This window comes from Calidris pugnax, unplaced genomic scaffold (assembly GCF_001431845.1).
Source record: "Calidris pugnax isolate Ruff unplaced genomic scaffold, ASM143184v1 scaffold49, whole genome shotgun sequence".
Taxonomy (NCBI): Eukaryota; Metazoa; Chordata; class Aves; order Charadriiformes; family Scolopacidae; genus Calidris; species Calidris pugnax.
Window position 1 is genome coordinate 1026488 of NW_015090798.1, and position 17834 is coordinate 1044321.

At 41.3% G+C, this 17834-nt stretch overlaps 1 protein-coding gene across 14 annotated transcripts in view; it reads right to left on the reverse strand.

Moving 5' to 3' along the window:
- The window catches only part of PROM1 (prominin 1), a 66261-nt gene that overhangs the window by 38125 nt on the left and 10302 nt on the right, over positions 1-17834 (reverse strand). For 10 of the 14 annotated variants that reach the window (XM_014937122.1, XM_014937123.1, XM_014937114.1 and 7 more), the window contains exons 3-4: positions 3905-3963; positions 503-529 (exon numbers count right to left, since the gene is read on the reverse strand). In XM_014937122.1, coding sequence (XP_014792608.1) covers positions 503-529; positions 3905-3963 — 86 coding nt within the window. The remainder of the gene's footprint in view (positions 1-502; positions 530-3904; positions 3964-17834) is intronic. The other 4 variants (XM_014937124.1, XM_014937120.1, XM_014937117.1 and 1 more) reach the window with 1 other exon arrangement.

Here is a 17834-nt window from a genome sequence, read left to right on the forward strand (position 1 = left end):
CGCCAGCGCCAGGGGGGCTTGGCAGTAAAAGGAGGAAATTGAGGCAGCCTGTATTGTCCTGCAGAACGAGCTACAATTTCTCACGAGCTATCAATCATGCTCCACTTCCAGCTTTGCTGATGCCCTTCCTCACGGTCCCTAATTACCAGCTGATCCAAATACAGCAACCACCACCAGCAGCAGAGTTGCAAATTTCTGACCTAATTACCAATTCTAGGATGAAACCTATTTTATTATTATTAACCGCTGGTTAAAAGCTGTTGTCCCTCCTGAAACTAGGTGCCTGCAAGAAGAACTTGGCTAGAATTTGCAAAAGAATTATCATTTTTTAAGTGAGCTGAATGCTTCAGAAATTATTTGATAGCATACATTTTAAAATAGGTTAGATGGAAAAACACATTTTAAATAACATGAAAAATAATTATGGACATTTTAATAGACGTAGTGCATACAGACATGGTTAGTTGCTTTTCAAAGCTGTACATCTACCATAAGACATTACCTGAAGAGTGAGGACAACATTTTCTGGCTGTGGAAGTCAAAACAAATGGAGAATGTGTATAATGCACAGGCAGCATGCACAAAAACAAATCACGTGAATAATGAATAATTAACCATGACCAAAACAAGTAACAACACAGAAACAATAATAAAAAGCAACTAAAGTAAAACAATGCATACAAGCAACATTAAATAATTATGAAAAATTATTTACAGTAAAATACATAGCAGATAATTTTTGGTTTCCTTGGTAAATGAGAGGAATTTAGGATTTGTCCAACAAATATTTCCACCTTAAAACAATAACAGACCAGTTATTTCTACACTGAGCATCTGTTTCATGTAATCCCTAACACATCTCACTGATTAGAGGGCCAGAGATTACATTACTTTATGGTTTAGCGATTTATTCACAAATTCCACCTGTCATAACTGACCTACGATATCCTTGACTAACTTTTTCAATGCTAATTTTGGCATAAAAGCAGCAGTTTTAGTAGTAGTTTTGGGACCTTAACACTATATAAAAAATTCGCCCTCACTTTGCATAATTTGAAATAAACCTCTACATAATTAGTTAAAAAGTAAAAAAGAAAAGGCATTCAAGAAAGACTGAAGACGTCTATTTATCAGGTTCTTAACTGATTTCTTATCTGTAATTTCAGAAAAAAACTAAATATTCAATGGCAGGAATTCCAGAAGAACCCAACTTCCCCTTTGTTTCCACAGTGGAAATAGAATTTCTTGTATTTAGAATCACAGAACGGTTTGGGTTGGAAGGGACCTTAAAGATCATCGAGTTCCAACACCTCCCACCAGACCAGGTGGCTCAAAGCCCCATCCAGCCTGGCCTTGAACCCCTCCAGGGATGGGGCAGCCACAGCTTCTCTGGGCAACCTGGTCCAGTGTCTCACCACCCTCACAGGAAAGAATTTCTTCCCAGTATCTAATCTAAATCTCTCCTCTTTCAGTTTAAAACCATCACCCCTCATCCTATTGCTCCACTCCCTGATCAAGAGTCCCTCCCCATCTCTCCTGTAGCCCCTTTATCCCGGTATGACAAGTTCACAGTTGATAACACCTTCCCCTTCCTCATAAGTAGAAGAGAAAAGGGAAGTGGACAAGCTAAAGACAGCAAGATCCTTCAACCCAAAGTCAGACGTGTGAGAATCAGAAATATTTTTAAGTTTTTGGAATTTTTTTTTAAGCACCACGCACATCTTCATGAAATTTCTACTGTACAATATGCTTAAAAAGTTCAAAATCATATTTGGAACTATACTTCCAATGGAAGGAAAACAAATGCATACCCTCCCTTAAAAATCTGGTACCAAGTATGATTTTTAGTGTTTTAAGCAAGCCCATCTCCAAGCAGAAGTAAAGCAAGGAACTGGCTCCCCCTGAGCAGGGACAGCAGCCGTGTAGGGCTGGCCCGGCAGATTGCTGTCCCTGACAGGGGATGGGGACAACGTCAATGGTTGGAGTCCAACTGGGAACACAGGGAACACGGCACAGAAGCCAGAAGGGCCTCCTGGGTCACTAACACATTCTACAAATAGGTTTGAAAAAAATTAAAAAATAAAATAAAAAGGATACAGAGAAACAACAGTAGAAATTTAACAGGATAAATACCAGAACCAAATTTCCTGTTCTCGCGACTGAAGGAGTGTTCCCAACGCTCGGTGAGCTACTAAGCCTTACATGGATGTACACTTGGCCCATTGCTGCCCCTTTGCTTCTGTGGTAGCACCATCTTTTGCCCAATTAGCAGTTTTTTACGCCTGGTCTTTCCTCTCCATACATACTTGTAAGGACTAATCAATTATCAATTATTTTGCTAAGCTAAGCAAACTCTTCCAGTCTCCTCTGAAGACCTGTGTGTTTTCCCAGATCATCCTCATACACACTTGCTGCACCCATCCAAGTTCATTCTCCCTAAATCTGAGTGATCAAAACCTCAGGCAACACTTTTGACTACTTACCCGCACCCTTCAGTGACATTCACACTTCCCTGTTCCCACTGGAATCTCCTCCAGGAGCACATCTACAGCCACGCTGGCCTCTTCACAGCTACCTCTCTCATTGATGCTTCTGTCTTTTGAGGGACTCTAGTTGTCTTGACAGATTTTCCTTTTCCAAATTTGTTTTAAAGTTTTGCATTGTATTCAGGTCAAAATAAGGACTTATAAATGGCCTCTATCTGTTTTACTTCCTAAGCACACCTAATATTGTATTTTCCACCCTATAACCAAACAGTATCTTAACAAGTGTCTCTACTACACAGCTGTCATCAGTCTCAAATATCTCATGACTTGCACAGCAGTTACTAAATACTTGCACTTCTGCATACCACCCATGGTCTCATGGTTTTGTTCCAAAACCTCTGCCAACCAAGTCCACCCTAGGCTCCTCCCCGGGTATGCAGGCACAATCTGTGATGCACCGCTCTCTCAGAGCCCCACCAGGCACATGGGATCAGCACATGTCGCTTGATGCACCACCATGTCAATACTCACACACTCGGATGCCCTGCAGAAGTTATCAAGCTACCGGAGAGATAGCTTCGTTGTTCAGGAACTCAAGGAAGCACAAGGCTTTCCCCCTTCACATCTCAAGATCATTCAGGTCATCCTGACTGAAGGCAATAGCTCAGCACCTTCATGCCAACTTCCATACTCATCTTCCTGGTAGGTACACCACATGGCAGGGGCTGCCAGCAAGTAGCTTACACGAAGTAACGTGTCCATGGTGTGGGCCTGGTCAAAGTTCCTACTGCACTCAACCTGTGACATTGCCTCAAAGATGGGGTACTGTCCCTGAGAATACCCTAAAATAAGACCCACTTCTCATTCTATCCTCTCTTGCTACCAAGTACCCTATGAATTTCAGGATAATCAGCCACCTAAAGAGAGAATGGAAAATATCCTTGATGTGATCAGCACACTACGTAAATTAAAATGTACTTTATAAGCAGGCTATGGAAAATTCATTTTACAAAGGCACCAGACCAAGCACATAAATTCAGCTTTTTGTGGACAATAGCTAAAGTTAACGTGAGCTGAGCACTAATGGTTCAAAGTGTTTTTAAATAAAAGCAGTCTTTGTAAATACAAAGAGCCTTCAATCTTTGTGCAAGACACCACAATCACATTACAGCTGGAATTGATGAGAGCCTTAACTATATGTAGCTTCTTTACAGTGACTTATGAAAATTTCTTTGTAACATTTTTTGAAAGGTTTTGGTCCCAAGTTTTGCATGAAACCATCATACACATCATTCACAAATTTCATTCTTGCATCCAGTTGTTATAACTTTAAAATACTATCTCCTATTTTAGAAAGAAAACTGAATTTCAAAGTAATTGTTTTCAATACTTTATGCAGATACACATAGACAATTTACCTTTTGATAATCGCCCTGTGTATTTCCAAACTTCTGCTGTGCTAGTTTTCTGATGAGATCTGAAAATAAGCAAGAACATTCCAGAGTTTTAAACAACATAAAAACTAAAAACGGGAGGGTAAGAGGATGGTATGAATTCTACTGTTAGGTAGGCAAGTTGAAATTAAGAACAGACATCAACAGCACAGGCAATTGCATGAGTGTTTCCATAAACCTGTCTAGTAACAACATTTTTAATCAACTGTGTGCTTTATGAGCTCACAGGAAGATACTGATTAAATGATAGATAACCTGGGTATCTGCTGAAATATAGTGAAGGTTTTTCCGAGGTCACCCTCTGTACCATAGCATCATTATTAAAACTGTATCCTAAACTTATCAATTACTTGGACTAAATTCAGGTATCAGCTTTGCTTCGTGTTTATGACAAGTACAAACATACACGTGTGCATATATATATATATACACACACACACACATATACAGAATTGGGTAGATAATGTGCAAAACAAGGATGTTAACAATGACTTCTTGATTGGAAGATACAAGGAAGAAGACCCTTATTCTTGTTAACATTATCCCAATCTTTTTTTTTTTTTGGTCCCTGGACCAACAGACTTTGCCTGAGAGTATACAACACCACCAAAAGAAATCAGAAAGCCCAATACATGCCAACTTACTGCATGTGCAGCTCCAACACACTCATTTCTAACAATATAGACAAAATACAGCAACCACCAAAAGAAAGAAAGTAGGAATTTAACACAAATAGCACACCTTAACATTATAAATATCATTTCACCACACCAGTTTCTTTCAGTAAACACCAGGAGCTGCAATGAATGGATACTCTATTTAGGACACCACCTACCATCCTTATGGACATTTTGCCAACCCTGTGGGAACTCACTGGGAACTGTGGCTCCTGGCCATTTCAGTGACTCCCTGCCTTTAAAAAGGGGCACCCCAAGCCCTACAGACCCTCTGCCTCAGACAGACACCAGTGGCTCTGGGTATGCTCCATGCCAGGTTGTGTAAAAGCAGCAGCACCTGGATGTCAGGGAGAAACGACTGACCCAACTTTTGGTCTCCTCTGATGAAGGAGAAACACATTAGGAAGGAGCACACAACACATCGAGGAGAAGCACTCTGCCCCACTTGTTCATACAGAGCTGCACTTCATGGTACTACTGCCCCGTCATTAGTCTCCCCATCTGCAACTAAACATATTTGAGAAAAACCCCCAGCAAGTTACCTATCCTGTGGATCAATAAAAGATCTGTAGGTTCAAACCTGACCATCCATCTCCTCAAAAATCCAAGCCCCCTCAGAATTTATCCCTAAGCTAACAGCACCCATAGTCCTCCCTCCCCAACACCCTGCAGAAGGAGCATGGACATGGCTGATGTGCAAGCTGAAGAGATCACAGAATGGTAATGGGGTTGGAAGGGACCTCTGGAGATCATCTAGTCCAACCCCCCTGCCAAAGCAGGTCCACCTAGAGCAGGTTGCACAGGAACGTGTTCAGGTGGGTTTTGAACGTCTCCAGACATGGAGACTTCACCACCTCTCTGAGCAGCCTCTAGCAATGCTCTGCCACCCTCAAAGTAAAGATGTTTTTCCTTATGGTCAGATAGAATTTTCCGTGTTCCAGTTTGTGCCCGTTGCCCCTTGTCGTGTTGCTGGGCACCACTGAGAAGAGTCTGGCCCCATCCTCTTGACACCTGCCCTTTAGATATTTCTAAGCATTGATGAGGTCCCCTCTCAGTTTTCTCTTCTCCAGACTGAACAGACATGGGCATCTCAGCCTTTCCTCATAAGAGAGATGCTCCATTCCCTTTATCATCTTTGTAGCCTCCGCTGGACTCTTTCCAGCAGTTCCCTGTCCTTCTTGAACTGGGGGTCCCAGAACTGGACACAGTACTCCAGATGTGGCCTCATCAAGGCAGAGTAGAGAGGGAGGATGACCTCCCTCCACCTGAAGTGTTATAGACCATCTGCAGGCAGGTGGCCAAACTGGGGAGCCGGCTGCCCAGGACCCTGTGGCACCATCCTCCTCCCTACTACTCCAAAGCTGAGCAGAAAAGCCCCCAAGCAACTGGCTCTCACTTCCAGGTTGCTCCTAACCCCAAGGCTCATCTTGCTTTGGAAAAGGGTTGGACCTGATGACCTCCGGAGGTTTCTTCTGATCTAAATTATCCCAAAGTTATCGTAAAATCTTGCTGACTTTTTATTATAAATTATTTAATGGAGGAGTGAAAGCACTGCCAAGAAGCATGTAAGAAAGCTAAATTTTATTATTGACAAAAATGTTCTTTGATTCATTTCCTACCATTGGGAATCAGTAGAGAATAAAATTTTTAAAGCATTAGCTTTTCCTGTTTTTTACCAGTTCTTCTAGTTGAGTGTCTGTCCCTGTCGTAAGTTAAAATGAAAACTGAACAAAAAACCCCCAACAATTTACATCAAGTTTTACAGACATCTATACATATATATATTTATGGACATCTATATGCATATGTGTATGCATACGTAAAGCTACTCAAAGGAAATAGAGGGTGGTTGAGGCTGAAAGGGATCCCCAAGATGACCCAGTCTGACCCCCCAGCTCAGCACAGAGTCACCCACCACAGGTTACTCGGGGACACATCCAGTCAGGTTTTGAGTATCTCCAAGGTCAACATCCAATACTTCAAGAAAACAAAACAAACAAAAAACCAAACTGCTCTGATTGCTTGCTCAGAATGTTCCTGATGCACAGTTTTTATTTATCCTGTTTCCATAATTTATAGCCTGTCAGTCAAAAAAAAAAAAAAAAGAGAGAAATACTGTTTCCATAATTTATAACCTGTCAGTCAAAAAAAAAAAAAGAGAGAAATCAACCTGAATACATGATGACAAACTAATGCAGAAAACAGCAGTTGCAATGTGTTTTTGAAATTTAGAGGCTCTAAAGCCCGCTCATCAGAAACTAAAACACCTTTAGGTTTATAATCAACAAGAAACCCTGAAAATAGGCACAAAAAGTTCCCACGTGGATTGAATAATTTACAAAGGAGACTAATACAGGTTTCAGACACAGCACAATAGCCGGTATTACACAGCATATTGCCTGAAAATAGACACAAAAAGTTCCCATGTGGATTGAGTAATTTGCAAAGTGAGACTAATACAGGTTTCAGACCCAGCACAATAGCCGGTATTACACAGCATATTTTTTCCTTGGTTTTCCAGGAGGAGAGATTTCCCTGATGAATAAAAACTTGCTACTTATGTTACTTTCTAATGATTCCATTTCCTCTTGTCCTATGGCCTGTGACCTGGGGGAAGAGACCAATCCCCCCTCTCTGCACCCTCCTTTCAGGTAGTTGTAGAGGGTGAGGTGGTCTCCCCTCAGCCTCCTTTTCTCCAGGCTGAACACCCCCAGCTCCCTCAGCCTCTCCTCATAAGCCTTACTCTCCAGACCCCTCACCAGCTTCGTTGCCCTTCTCTGGACCTGCTCCAGCACCTCAATGTCTTTTTTTGTGGTAAGTGGCCCAAAACTGGACACAGCACTCGAGGTGGGGCCTCACCAGTGCTGAGTACAGGGGGACGATCACCTCCGAGTCCTACTCATCGCGTTGTTCCTGAAATACACAGGTCCTACTCATCGCGTTGTTCCTGAAATACAAACGTGCCGGGAAGGTGTGATAAAAAGCAGTGTCCTCTATTTTCAAATTAACGGGATTACTTCTGAAATCTCGGCTTGACCAGCTGCACACATTGTTTCACAGGACCAATAATCCCAGGCTTTAGCACAGAACACATTTTATCACCGGGGTTAAAGAGATTTACCTTGTGAGGCTCATACACACGGCTAATTGCATTACTGCTTCGCCCCCTCTCCTCCCTGCTCTCATCACACATGCAAAATGCCATCTGCCCGAGTCAATCTAACTAGCCAGATGAACTGTTAGTTTACCAACGCAATTTGGGATGAAATATTAAGCACCTCTGAGGAGCCCCGGTGAAGAAAACATAATCACCAACTCCTGCGTTGCACGCGTATTGTATACATAGGCTCAGTATCTCATTACCCAGACAAGAAAATGAGGTTAGCACCAGGCTTGCTTCTTAAAACCGCTCTACAGAAAGGGAGAGCAAAAATAATACAGATTTAAAAATAAGCTGTCTGGCTATTAAGTACCAATTAGTTCGAAATTCTTCTGCCAAGAAAGCTTTTCAGATCTAGGTGACAGGAAAACAGTTGGAGTAAAACCTTTGGGAACGCTACGCTTCATCTTCACTCAAACAATTCCATTGAGCCCGTTCAGTTATAGTGCAACTCCAGCATTAATCAAATTATGCCAGAAATTAATTTATCTTTTTATGCATAATATAACATATTAGGCTTCTATTCTGGAAAGGACTTCAAGCAAACCAGTAAGAACCATGACTGAAGCATTCATGTTGTACTGAATGGAGATTTTTCAGAACAACAGGGGAGAATTACATAGATAATATACATGATAAATTAATAACTGCTTTAATGCTATCTCATTCTAATGCATATCATAGTATTTCACCCCATTCCCCTTCATAATAGAGGCAATGGACTGCACACACACTGAACAGTTCAGCATCTCTCTGAATACGAGTCAGTTTGATGACATTTAGTGTCATAAATAAGTAGAAATAATTAATCTGAAATTAATGAATTAAAATTACTTCAAGATTGGTGGGTTGTTTTTTTTTTTCACTCTAATTATGACTCAGACTAATGAATAACTCTTGCAAGTCCAGGAAAGCTTTATTAGCCTTGCAGACCTCATATCAGAGATAAAAAACCTTTTGGGTATCTTATAGCAAGTTTTACTGCAAGTTCACTCTACTGAATTTTAAAAAAAAAAAAATAGTTGTTTTGACTTGAGTGGGGCTTTGGTTGCTTCCCCAAAGTTAAAAAGCCTCTATCCATTAGTCTTTATGGCCAGATTCATCTGCAATTGAAGAGGTCTCCTTCAGCAGGTAACCCAGGGTCCTTCACTTTTACTACCCACCCAACAGCTCTGCTCACTCTTACTGCCATCACTTGGCTCTGGTTCCACCACAGATGAGGTGGGAGCTCAGTAACGTTGATGGCCAAAGAAGCCACAGTGCACATTGGTACAGAGACTGTAGAGAGGGTCCTGCTGTGTCGCCCACCCCATATAGAGGACACCCTTTCCGCACAGCAAGAAGAAAACTCACTCTTGCAGGCCAAGTTGGAAGTCTCAGAGGTGGGATATTCCCACTTCCTACCACTGTAGTCCACAGATGATGAGTCTAACCCATGTGTTGACTCAGTCTAGACTGTTCCTTTCCAACTCCAGATTCAGCAGGTTCACTCCTCTCCCTCTTCACAACATCTCCCTCGGACAGACTTGGGCCAAAACCCTCGTCCCCAAACTAAGAAAACCCCAGCCTTGTCAGATAATTTCACCCCACAACTTTTAGGCAAGCTGTCTCTGTACAATTCCCAGTATTTTTAACTGGAAAACATCAGGCTGATTCAGCTTCCACCCTCCTGCTCCTCACAAGAGGCCATTCTGGCTGCCTTCTCTTTGAGCACAACTGCAGAGTAACACCCACCTGCCCTCTCCTTTTGAAGCCCCACACAAGACCACCACAGAGACGTTGAAAGGAAATCCTTTGTTCAACCTCCTGTTTTCTCACCTGCATTACAGAAATAACGTACAAGAACTATAGCCTTAAACCATCAGCCGTGCCTTTGGAAGAGAATAAAAGGCAAGTAAGAAAGGGACCTTGCTGTTGTACCTCACCTCTGACATGAAGAATGAAGCCCTAGAATCTGTTATGCTACAATGGCTGGAAGAATTTGTTCGAATGGAGGTAAAAACTGGCAAATACATACAAACTTGCTTTAAGTATTTTAACTTCTCATCTCATCTCCTGAGGAAGTCTTCCTTTTCACCCTTTTCTGCCTTCAGTGTGCTGTTTCCTCCCATCAACATGATCATCATCCATTCCCATTCTCTGACTCTGCACTCTTTAATTATATGTTGATCAAAAGCAAGAGAAATACATTTATCTGAATCGGTCTCAAAATCCAGCAAGGCACAATATGACACAAGAAAAAACACAATAAATGCATTTTTAAGGTCTCAGCAGACTTGTAAAGCACATATTGCTTTATTCATAATTGAAAGGACAACCTAGAAATGAGTCTTAGCTTATACTGGATGCAATAAGGGACAGTGTCAAAGGGGTAGAGCTGCAATATGAAGTAGGTAATGAAGAGATGAAGATCTACAAGCAGAATTGAAGCTCCAGGAGTGGTCCAAACAGGGTGAGCTTTAACCAGAGCACAGGTAGGACTAAGCATGGTGCAACTGCTGAAGATGAGGAACTGCAGAGCAGCACCAGCTGCTGAACGAGCAGGCTGCAGTAACCAGAACATGAAATTAAGGACACCCAACAGAATTAGGACTTCCCAACAGAAAACACCACTGATCCACTGAAGAAACTATACAGCACTGGATCACATAATAGTAACAGTCAATCAACTTCATTCACGCATACAGAAAGTTCCCTAATTTTCAAAAAATATGGATGAAACGATAGAAGTTTTATAAATTTAACTTCCTCAAGGTCATTATTCATTAGGAAGACCAAATGGGTAATTTAAGTCTTCCACAGAAAATAACAGAATCATAGAATTCTCTAGGTTGGAAGGGCCCTTTAAGATCATCTCATCTAACCATCAACCTTAACTGATAAAAACCATCACTAAACCACGTCACTAAGCAGTAAATCCTGACACAGTTTATTCCTTCAGTGCAGCCACATTTTCTGTTCAGGCACGTTCTGCTTTCTATCAACACAGACAACGTTCAAGAGCCTGGTCAGGAAAAGGTTTAAAGGAAAAAAAGATATTGCTACAATATTGACTGTTACAGGACACCTAGAATGAAAGATTTCTCCTTTGAAAGTAACCTTTGCAGGGACTTTCTAGCTGTTCTTTGATACAAAGAAAGTTCTGTTCCTGCTGAAGTTTTGGAAAAAGAACAAAAAAGAAAGTAGCTTTCAGAAAAATCTTTCCTTAGGAGGCTGCAATAAATTTGCATACATCACACAGACACAAGGTCAAGCAGAAAGCTTGGAAGAAGTATTCCACGCAGAAACTCTCACTTTCTGAAGGCAACAAAACTTGTGTAGCACATTGTTGGTGCCACGGCAGCTATTTTTTTTGCCACGTACTTTCTTCGCAGGAGCTACCTAAAGTTCTCTCTAGGCCACCATCTGGTAAGGATTTACAACAGATTATGGGCGAAGATTTAACTTGGTGCACTGTATATGCCCGTCTGTTTTAGCACACTGCAGAGACTGAGCAGCTTCTTGATAGTGTGGGTTGTGTAGACATATTGGGCTTGGAACTTTGATCAAAATAGTAAATATTTAGACTGTACGAACAACAGGATTTTTCCTACTACTTTCTCTCCTCAGAAGATGCTGTAAACCCAGGAAAGCACAGAAAATCCTCTCTTATGTTGCATAACTTGAATTATTGGAAGTACGAACACAGATAATTGGGAATGACACACTGGAGCCCTGCTGGTACCAGCTGTTAATTACCTCAGTGAGTGGTGTTCTGGCAGCCTCACTGAGATTCCTCAGAATTCCCTCTCTCCATTTTCTCATTTCTGCAAGGGACACAATTTTCCACATATATTCGATAACTGGGGCATGTGTATTGGTTCAAAGTACTACAGAGATCATCACTGCTTCACTCAAAAATCAAAGCAAAAGTAAAGGTCGATACTGTGAAGGAAGTTAATTAGGCCTCAAATTTGCATTTATTCTGTACAAGTGCACCCAGGCATCTTTCAGTTGAGTTAAACAGCCAAGGCAATACTTAGTAAGAATATTCACATTCAAAAGTGTAATCACTGTTTAAAGTTCACAAAAATAAAACAATTTGCATATTTTCAGAGAAAAGAAAGATCTTGGCTATGTTACAATGTCGTACAGGTCATAATTTAATCACGGAACTGCTTTTAGATGAGAAGAAATATCATAGAATCGTCTAGGTTGGAAGGGACCTTAAAGATCATCTAGTCCAAAAGAGCTTTTGAGTATACTTCTTCCTTTTCCACAAGTGAGTTGTCTTCTTGTTAGAAGGGAAACCAGCTGCCACGAATGTCAGCTATTGCAGTTTAAGCTGAGTAATCTATCAATATATACACCTTAGTGGAAGCCTACCAGTTACCAAAAAAAAAACACCAAACCAAAAAACCACACACAAACCTGCTTTAACCCTTTTTTGCAAGAGGTTCACACATGATTCATGTTACCAGAGAATGTGGCTGATTCCATCCCACTTCTCACCTGCAGGTACACCCTGCAAGTCTCAAATAAGCTTTCATGCTTTTAGTGGTTTAGATTTCCTGTTAACAGAGGGAGGGACACAAAGAACTGCCTTCTTCACGTGGTGTGCTCTGACTGTGGTTGTGCACTGGCATCTGAAAAGGCAAAACTTAGGCTTTGACCAAGTTGATGACCAAATTGCTTATCTCTTTGTTATGAGATACTAAATGGGATGGCTAATCTTTTCTAAAAGTTAAAAAAAAAATGCATGCAGAGGTTAATTCAGTGTTTTACTGTAATTGTACAGAGACACCATGCTACATTCAAGGTATCTACCACTACCAACCCCACCACCAATACACACACCACACAGTAGTACTAATTATCTACAGACATGCATTTGTAGGACATGGTACACAAACAGAACGGGGTCAGGACAGGCTCAAGCACTTGCCTGGCATTGCCCATGCTGTAACTATTAGCAGGTTTCCTCAGCCCAGAAAATGCCCAACCCACTCACCAGGAAACCTTCCCAACAGACAGAAAGGACACAGCTGTCTGATTAACTTTGGGAAATAGAAGCTGAATCTCAATACCACACAACTACAGGGGCATTTCATTAATTATTATAATCTAGCCTCCAAGAGGTACTACTGCTTGAGATGCCCTCCAGCCTGTCACCACAGCCATCTGTGGTAACCCCACTTCTGAACATCCTCCCCACAGAAAGTAACCCAGCTCCCCCAAACTCAGCTTGAGGTTCATTTTCATTAGTTTCTCCCTTCTGCCCTAGTAGCGTTGAAATTGTGAAGCTGGATTGTCATTTTCCAATTGCTGTCAAGGGATGTTTTTTCTCCTAGGCACAGCTGGCAGGCAGTATTAAACCAGATCAGGGCAAGCAATTGAGGATACTGTAGGGAAAGGATTCCAGATGTGGGTATAGTGTAAGATTTTCAGATGATCAGCTACACTACGCTGATTAAAAAATGACTTGCATATTTTCCACATAATACCTTCCTGCAAAATAGATCCCTTGTTTATGCAATCCAAAAGAAATGGGCAGGAAGACATCAGAGAAGCATCAATGTCTGCAGCTGTAGCTTTCTGTGGTAGCCTCTAGCAGTTAATCTGTATTAAGCCTCCCCTCCCTAAAACCTCTGTCTCTCCCCTCCTGTCCACAAAAAGAAAAAATATATCCTTTGACAAGCAATCTGTTAGATAGTCTGCAGTTTGGAATAGTTTAGGGAAAAAGCAATTACTCTTCTGATGCCTAAGAAAATACATATAAAAAAAGTCTGCTTCAGAAACATCCTCAGAGTGTTCCTTGTTTACATGGGCATGCCATCAAGTGGAGCATCTCTTAACTTCCCAGCCAGAAATGTGCAACGATTTTTTTAAACACTATTTGCTTAAATGTATATGAGTGGGCAGAGAAAAGAAGAGGCTAATTTATCTTGTATCGTCCCCCTGCTCCATCTTCCCCAGTATTTCCAATGTTAGACACAGGACATTTCTTTCAGTGTATACGCCGTATCACTGAAGGAGCATTTCACCTCCCCCTTCTTATCCCAGTTCTACCCAAAATACACCACCAGTATTGCTTGTCACTGAAACCTGCATTTTTGATATATACGCTTCAGCTACTACTCTAAATTCACATCACAGCTCCAGCCACCGTGCTGGAAAACCAGTTACAGGGATGTGGTGAAGGCACTGACTCCCCAGCTTACTGAAATTGTCGTTTTCCAACAGAGCTTACCCAATCTAACAGCTAACAGTAAAGAACAGCTCTCTTGCTCTTCTTCCCTTCTTCTCACTTCCTGCCCCAGCAATTGCATCTGTGCTCCCAACCCAGCTCCAGGACATCAGCTTTAAGAAAACCAACCTGTAGGCACAATAGCTCGAAAAAATAAAGTCTATCACATCAGTGCAGCTCCACACCCAAACTAAAACTTAGTTTTCTTCTTCCAGTTGTGCGAAATCTCAATTTCAGGTTTCATAAGAGGTCATAATTGCTTGGGGTACCCGAGCAGCATCTTATGTCACCGAACTGTAGCATCTGCACATAAGTCAGAGCTGGATTACAGGCTTTTTTTTTAGATACCAGAAAGAAATTCTTTCCTGTGAGGGTGGTGAGACACTGGAACAGGTTGCCCAGAGAAGCTGTGGCTGCCCCATCCCTGGAGGGGTTCAAGGCCAGGCTGGATGGGGCTTGGAGCAACCTGGTCTGGTGGGAGGTGTCCCTGCCCAAGGCAGGGGGGTTGGAACTCAAGGATCTTTAAGGTCCCTTCCAACCCAAACCATTCCATGATTCTTTTCACCGCATGCTGGTGTGGATGTGGCCGGCATTCCAGGGAAAGGCTCAAGTTTATAACCAAAAAGGCATTACCAGCTACACATAGCTGAGTTCAGCTCTAATGCTGCAACATCCAGGCACATGCATTTTTTTTTCATAGGGGAACCGTGGAAGATTAGTTTTGCTTCCTGTTAGTAACAAAAGTAGAAATGGAGAGCCAAGAACTAAATAGTTAGAAAAGCAAAGAAGTTAGTTTTACATGAAAAAAACCGAACCCAATCCTGACTTACTGAGGGGGTGATAAAGTGTTTTGATTATTTTCTTTAGAACCTCATATCCAACACAGCCAATCTATAAAAAAAACCAATCAATATCCTAGGAGCTTATCAAATCTGCCTAAAACAACAGGGTTTTGCATATGTATTTTCTATTACAGCTATACTAACTAGAGATACACTGTATATTTCCACATCAAGTTATGTGACATTTTTTTAAATGTTAAAATGTTTTAATTGCTGAATACACTCATGTGGGAGATTAATTGCAGAGATAGGGAACACAAGATGAACTTATTGAACTCCATAATTTGCAGCTGCTTTAAAGGTGACCAGGTGAGGGGTCAGAAACAGGATTTTGCATTAAAATAGTCAAGCTCTGACCCTCAGCCTTATCCTCAAAGTGCTCCACAAGTGAGATTCCACAAACAGAAAGAGTTGAGAGCTGTAGACCAGGTCTAAAAACCAGTTTGCTCTTGTTCCCAACAGGCAAATAGAACATTGAACATAAGTAGCACAGTTGTCCTGCACTATGGTCAGGTAGAGACAAGCAAGGTAAAAAGGCTTGTAAGTTTTTGTCTTATTTCACCTAAAAAAAAGGAGCAGATTTATTCCCAGATTGGTTCCCTTGTGAACTCTTCACATTTTTGTTACAAGACACAACCTGTGAAGCCGAAGATTTGTTGTGCACATCCTGCTGGCAAGTGGAATCTCAGATTAACATTGTCTTACTGGAACTAACAACTGGTTTCCATGGGAACAAAGACAAAGCCACGATAAGATACTCGGAGCAGCCAGAGGATCATACTGACCATGCCCTGTCTGCACCAAGTTCACATCTGAAGGTCTCCAACACAACAGGTGACATCCACCGTGTCACAACAGTGAAGTGGCTTAACTTTATTAATAAAGTAATGCTTCAGCTTATGACAAATTCCAAGAGAAAAACATGACAATTCATTTTGTTAGATGTCCTCTCAGCTGAGAAGGAACTTGTAGTTTTCCTATTATCATCTATTTATTGTAAATGGTGCTATTAACAGGAAGGAATAAGGATGCTCTATCCTACACAGTCCTCAACAAAAGGAGTAGCAGCACCATCATCTCCATTTTACAGATGGAGAAACCAAGGCACAGCACAAGTAGAGACCTACTGAGCCCCAGGCAGCAAACCAGTGACCAAACACAGCCTCTTCCACTCTAGTGTATCATTAACTCAAAGTGGAGGCTGCTTCCCAGCACAACAGCTTCTGCTTGGCATAAATTCACTTCCATTTACACCAGCACATCATCCAGTTAGAAGAAAAGGATTTGACTGGTGGAGCTGAAAGCAGAATCTATTTACGCTCACTGAAGCACTGCAATCAGATATCCTAAATCACTCTTTTAAACTACTGCCATATCCAAAGAGCAGTGTGCTGCTCTTACCCATTCAGCAATTTAAAAAAAAAAAACCCAAACAAAAAACACTTAAGGAGTTTCAGTTCCTTGCTCTGGTTCTGTTACTGTGCTTTATGCGAGCACTATATTTATTCCCATTAATAACTTACCTATTAAATCTAAACTTAGATGAAGCTGCATGCCCACAAACTGGATGGCAAGAATAAATCTAGAAGTGAGTAAATAATTACTCACTTAGATTTAACCCCTTAAAGAAACTTAGAAAATATTTCTTGGCTGATTTTTTTCCTTTAAGTGAAGCGATCCCTCTCAACTTTCAAGTAACATATGAGAACACTTAAATAAATGTTAAGGCATAGCAGCATGAAAATACTTTATAAACAGTGCTACCCAAAACACTCTGACATACTTCATACTTTGTTTTATCATACTTTCTTCCTGTCCTGGTTTCAGCTGGGACAAAGTTAATTTTCCTCCTAGCAGCTGCTGTGTTTTAGATATAGTACGAAAATAATGTTGATAACACATTTTGGTTTAGCTGTTGCTAAGTAATGCTAAGTAATGCTTATAGTAAGTCAAGGACTTTTTCAGCTTCCCATAGAAGCTGAGAGGGAGCTCAGACAGGACAAGGTGGCCAAAGAAATATTCCATACCATAGATGTCATGCTATGGGAGGTGGCCAGGGCTGGGGAGGATCTGCCAGCACTGCTGGGGATGGCTGGGCAATTGATCATTGGGTAGCGAGAGAAATTCAACTGCATCACTTATTTTGTATATTCTTTTACCATTATTATCATTATTTTCTCTTCCATTAATGTTTTATTAACCTGTATTTATCTCAATCTATGATATTTCTTTTCTTTCACCCCCCTCTGATTCTCCTCCCCTATTCCCCTGGGAGGGGAACAGCTGCGTGGTCCTGGCTGCTGGTTAGGGTTCAACCCCAACACTTCCCAAAAGGCATCCTTGAGACTGAAGGAGTGTGAATGCTCTACTGTAACATTCAGCTCCATCAGAGCACCACTGCAAGCACAAAGGCAGAAATATCCACATGCAATTAGACATTCCTGTCACTTTTTTCCCTCCCAGATAAGAGCACTGAAAGTAGATTGGAAAACCAAACATCAAGTATTTCCAAGTATTAGGTTAAAAAAAAAAAAATAGACTACTAAAATCTAAGGTCTAAGTGTCTGATGTCAAGTCCTGCACACACATCACACTCCTCTCCTCCTTATGGTTATATGCAATACACTGGGGCATTGCCCTGAAGCTGACTCTTCTAAAGCACCAGCCCAATCAGAATGATGAAGTTTTGAGCTAGAAACATCAAAAGGCTTGCTTTCTGTGCCCATTTGTGATTATGTTTATTTTCATCTCCGAATCAGAATTAAGTCTATTTCAAGTTTGCAGTTTAAAAAGAAAAAAAAGAGGCATCTCAAATATGTAACTACACCATTAATACACTGATTGTGAAAATAGAACAGCATATGGCAAAAGAGATTATGGGGATTAACCAATTAAATGGTATGACTCAAACTGACGTGATCCGTCAAATCTGTATTTTCCAGTGAGGTACGTGGGGGCATGGGCAAAGGGCTTCACCTCATGCAAATAA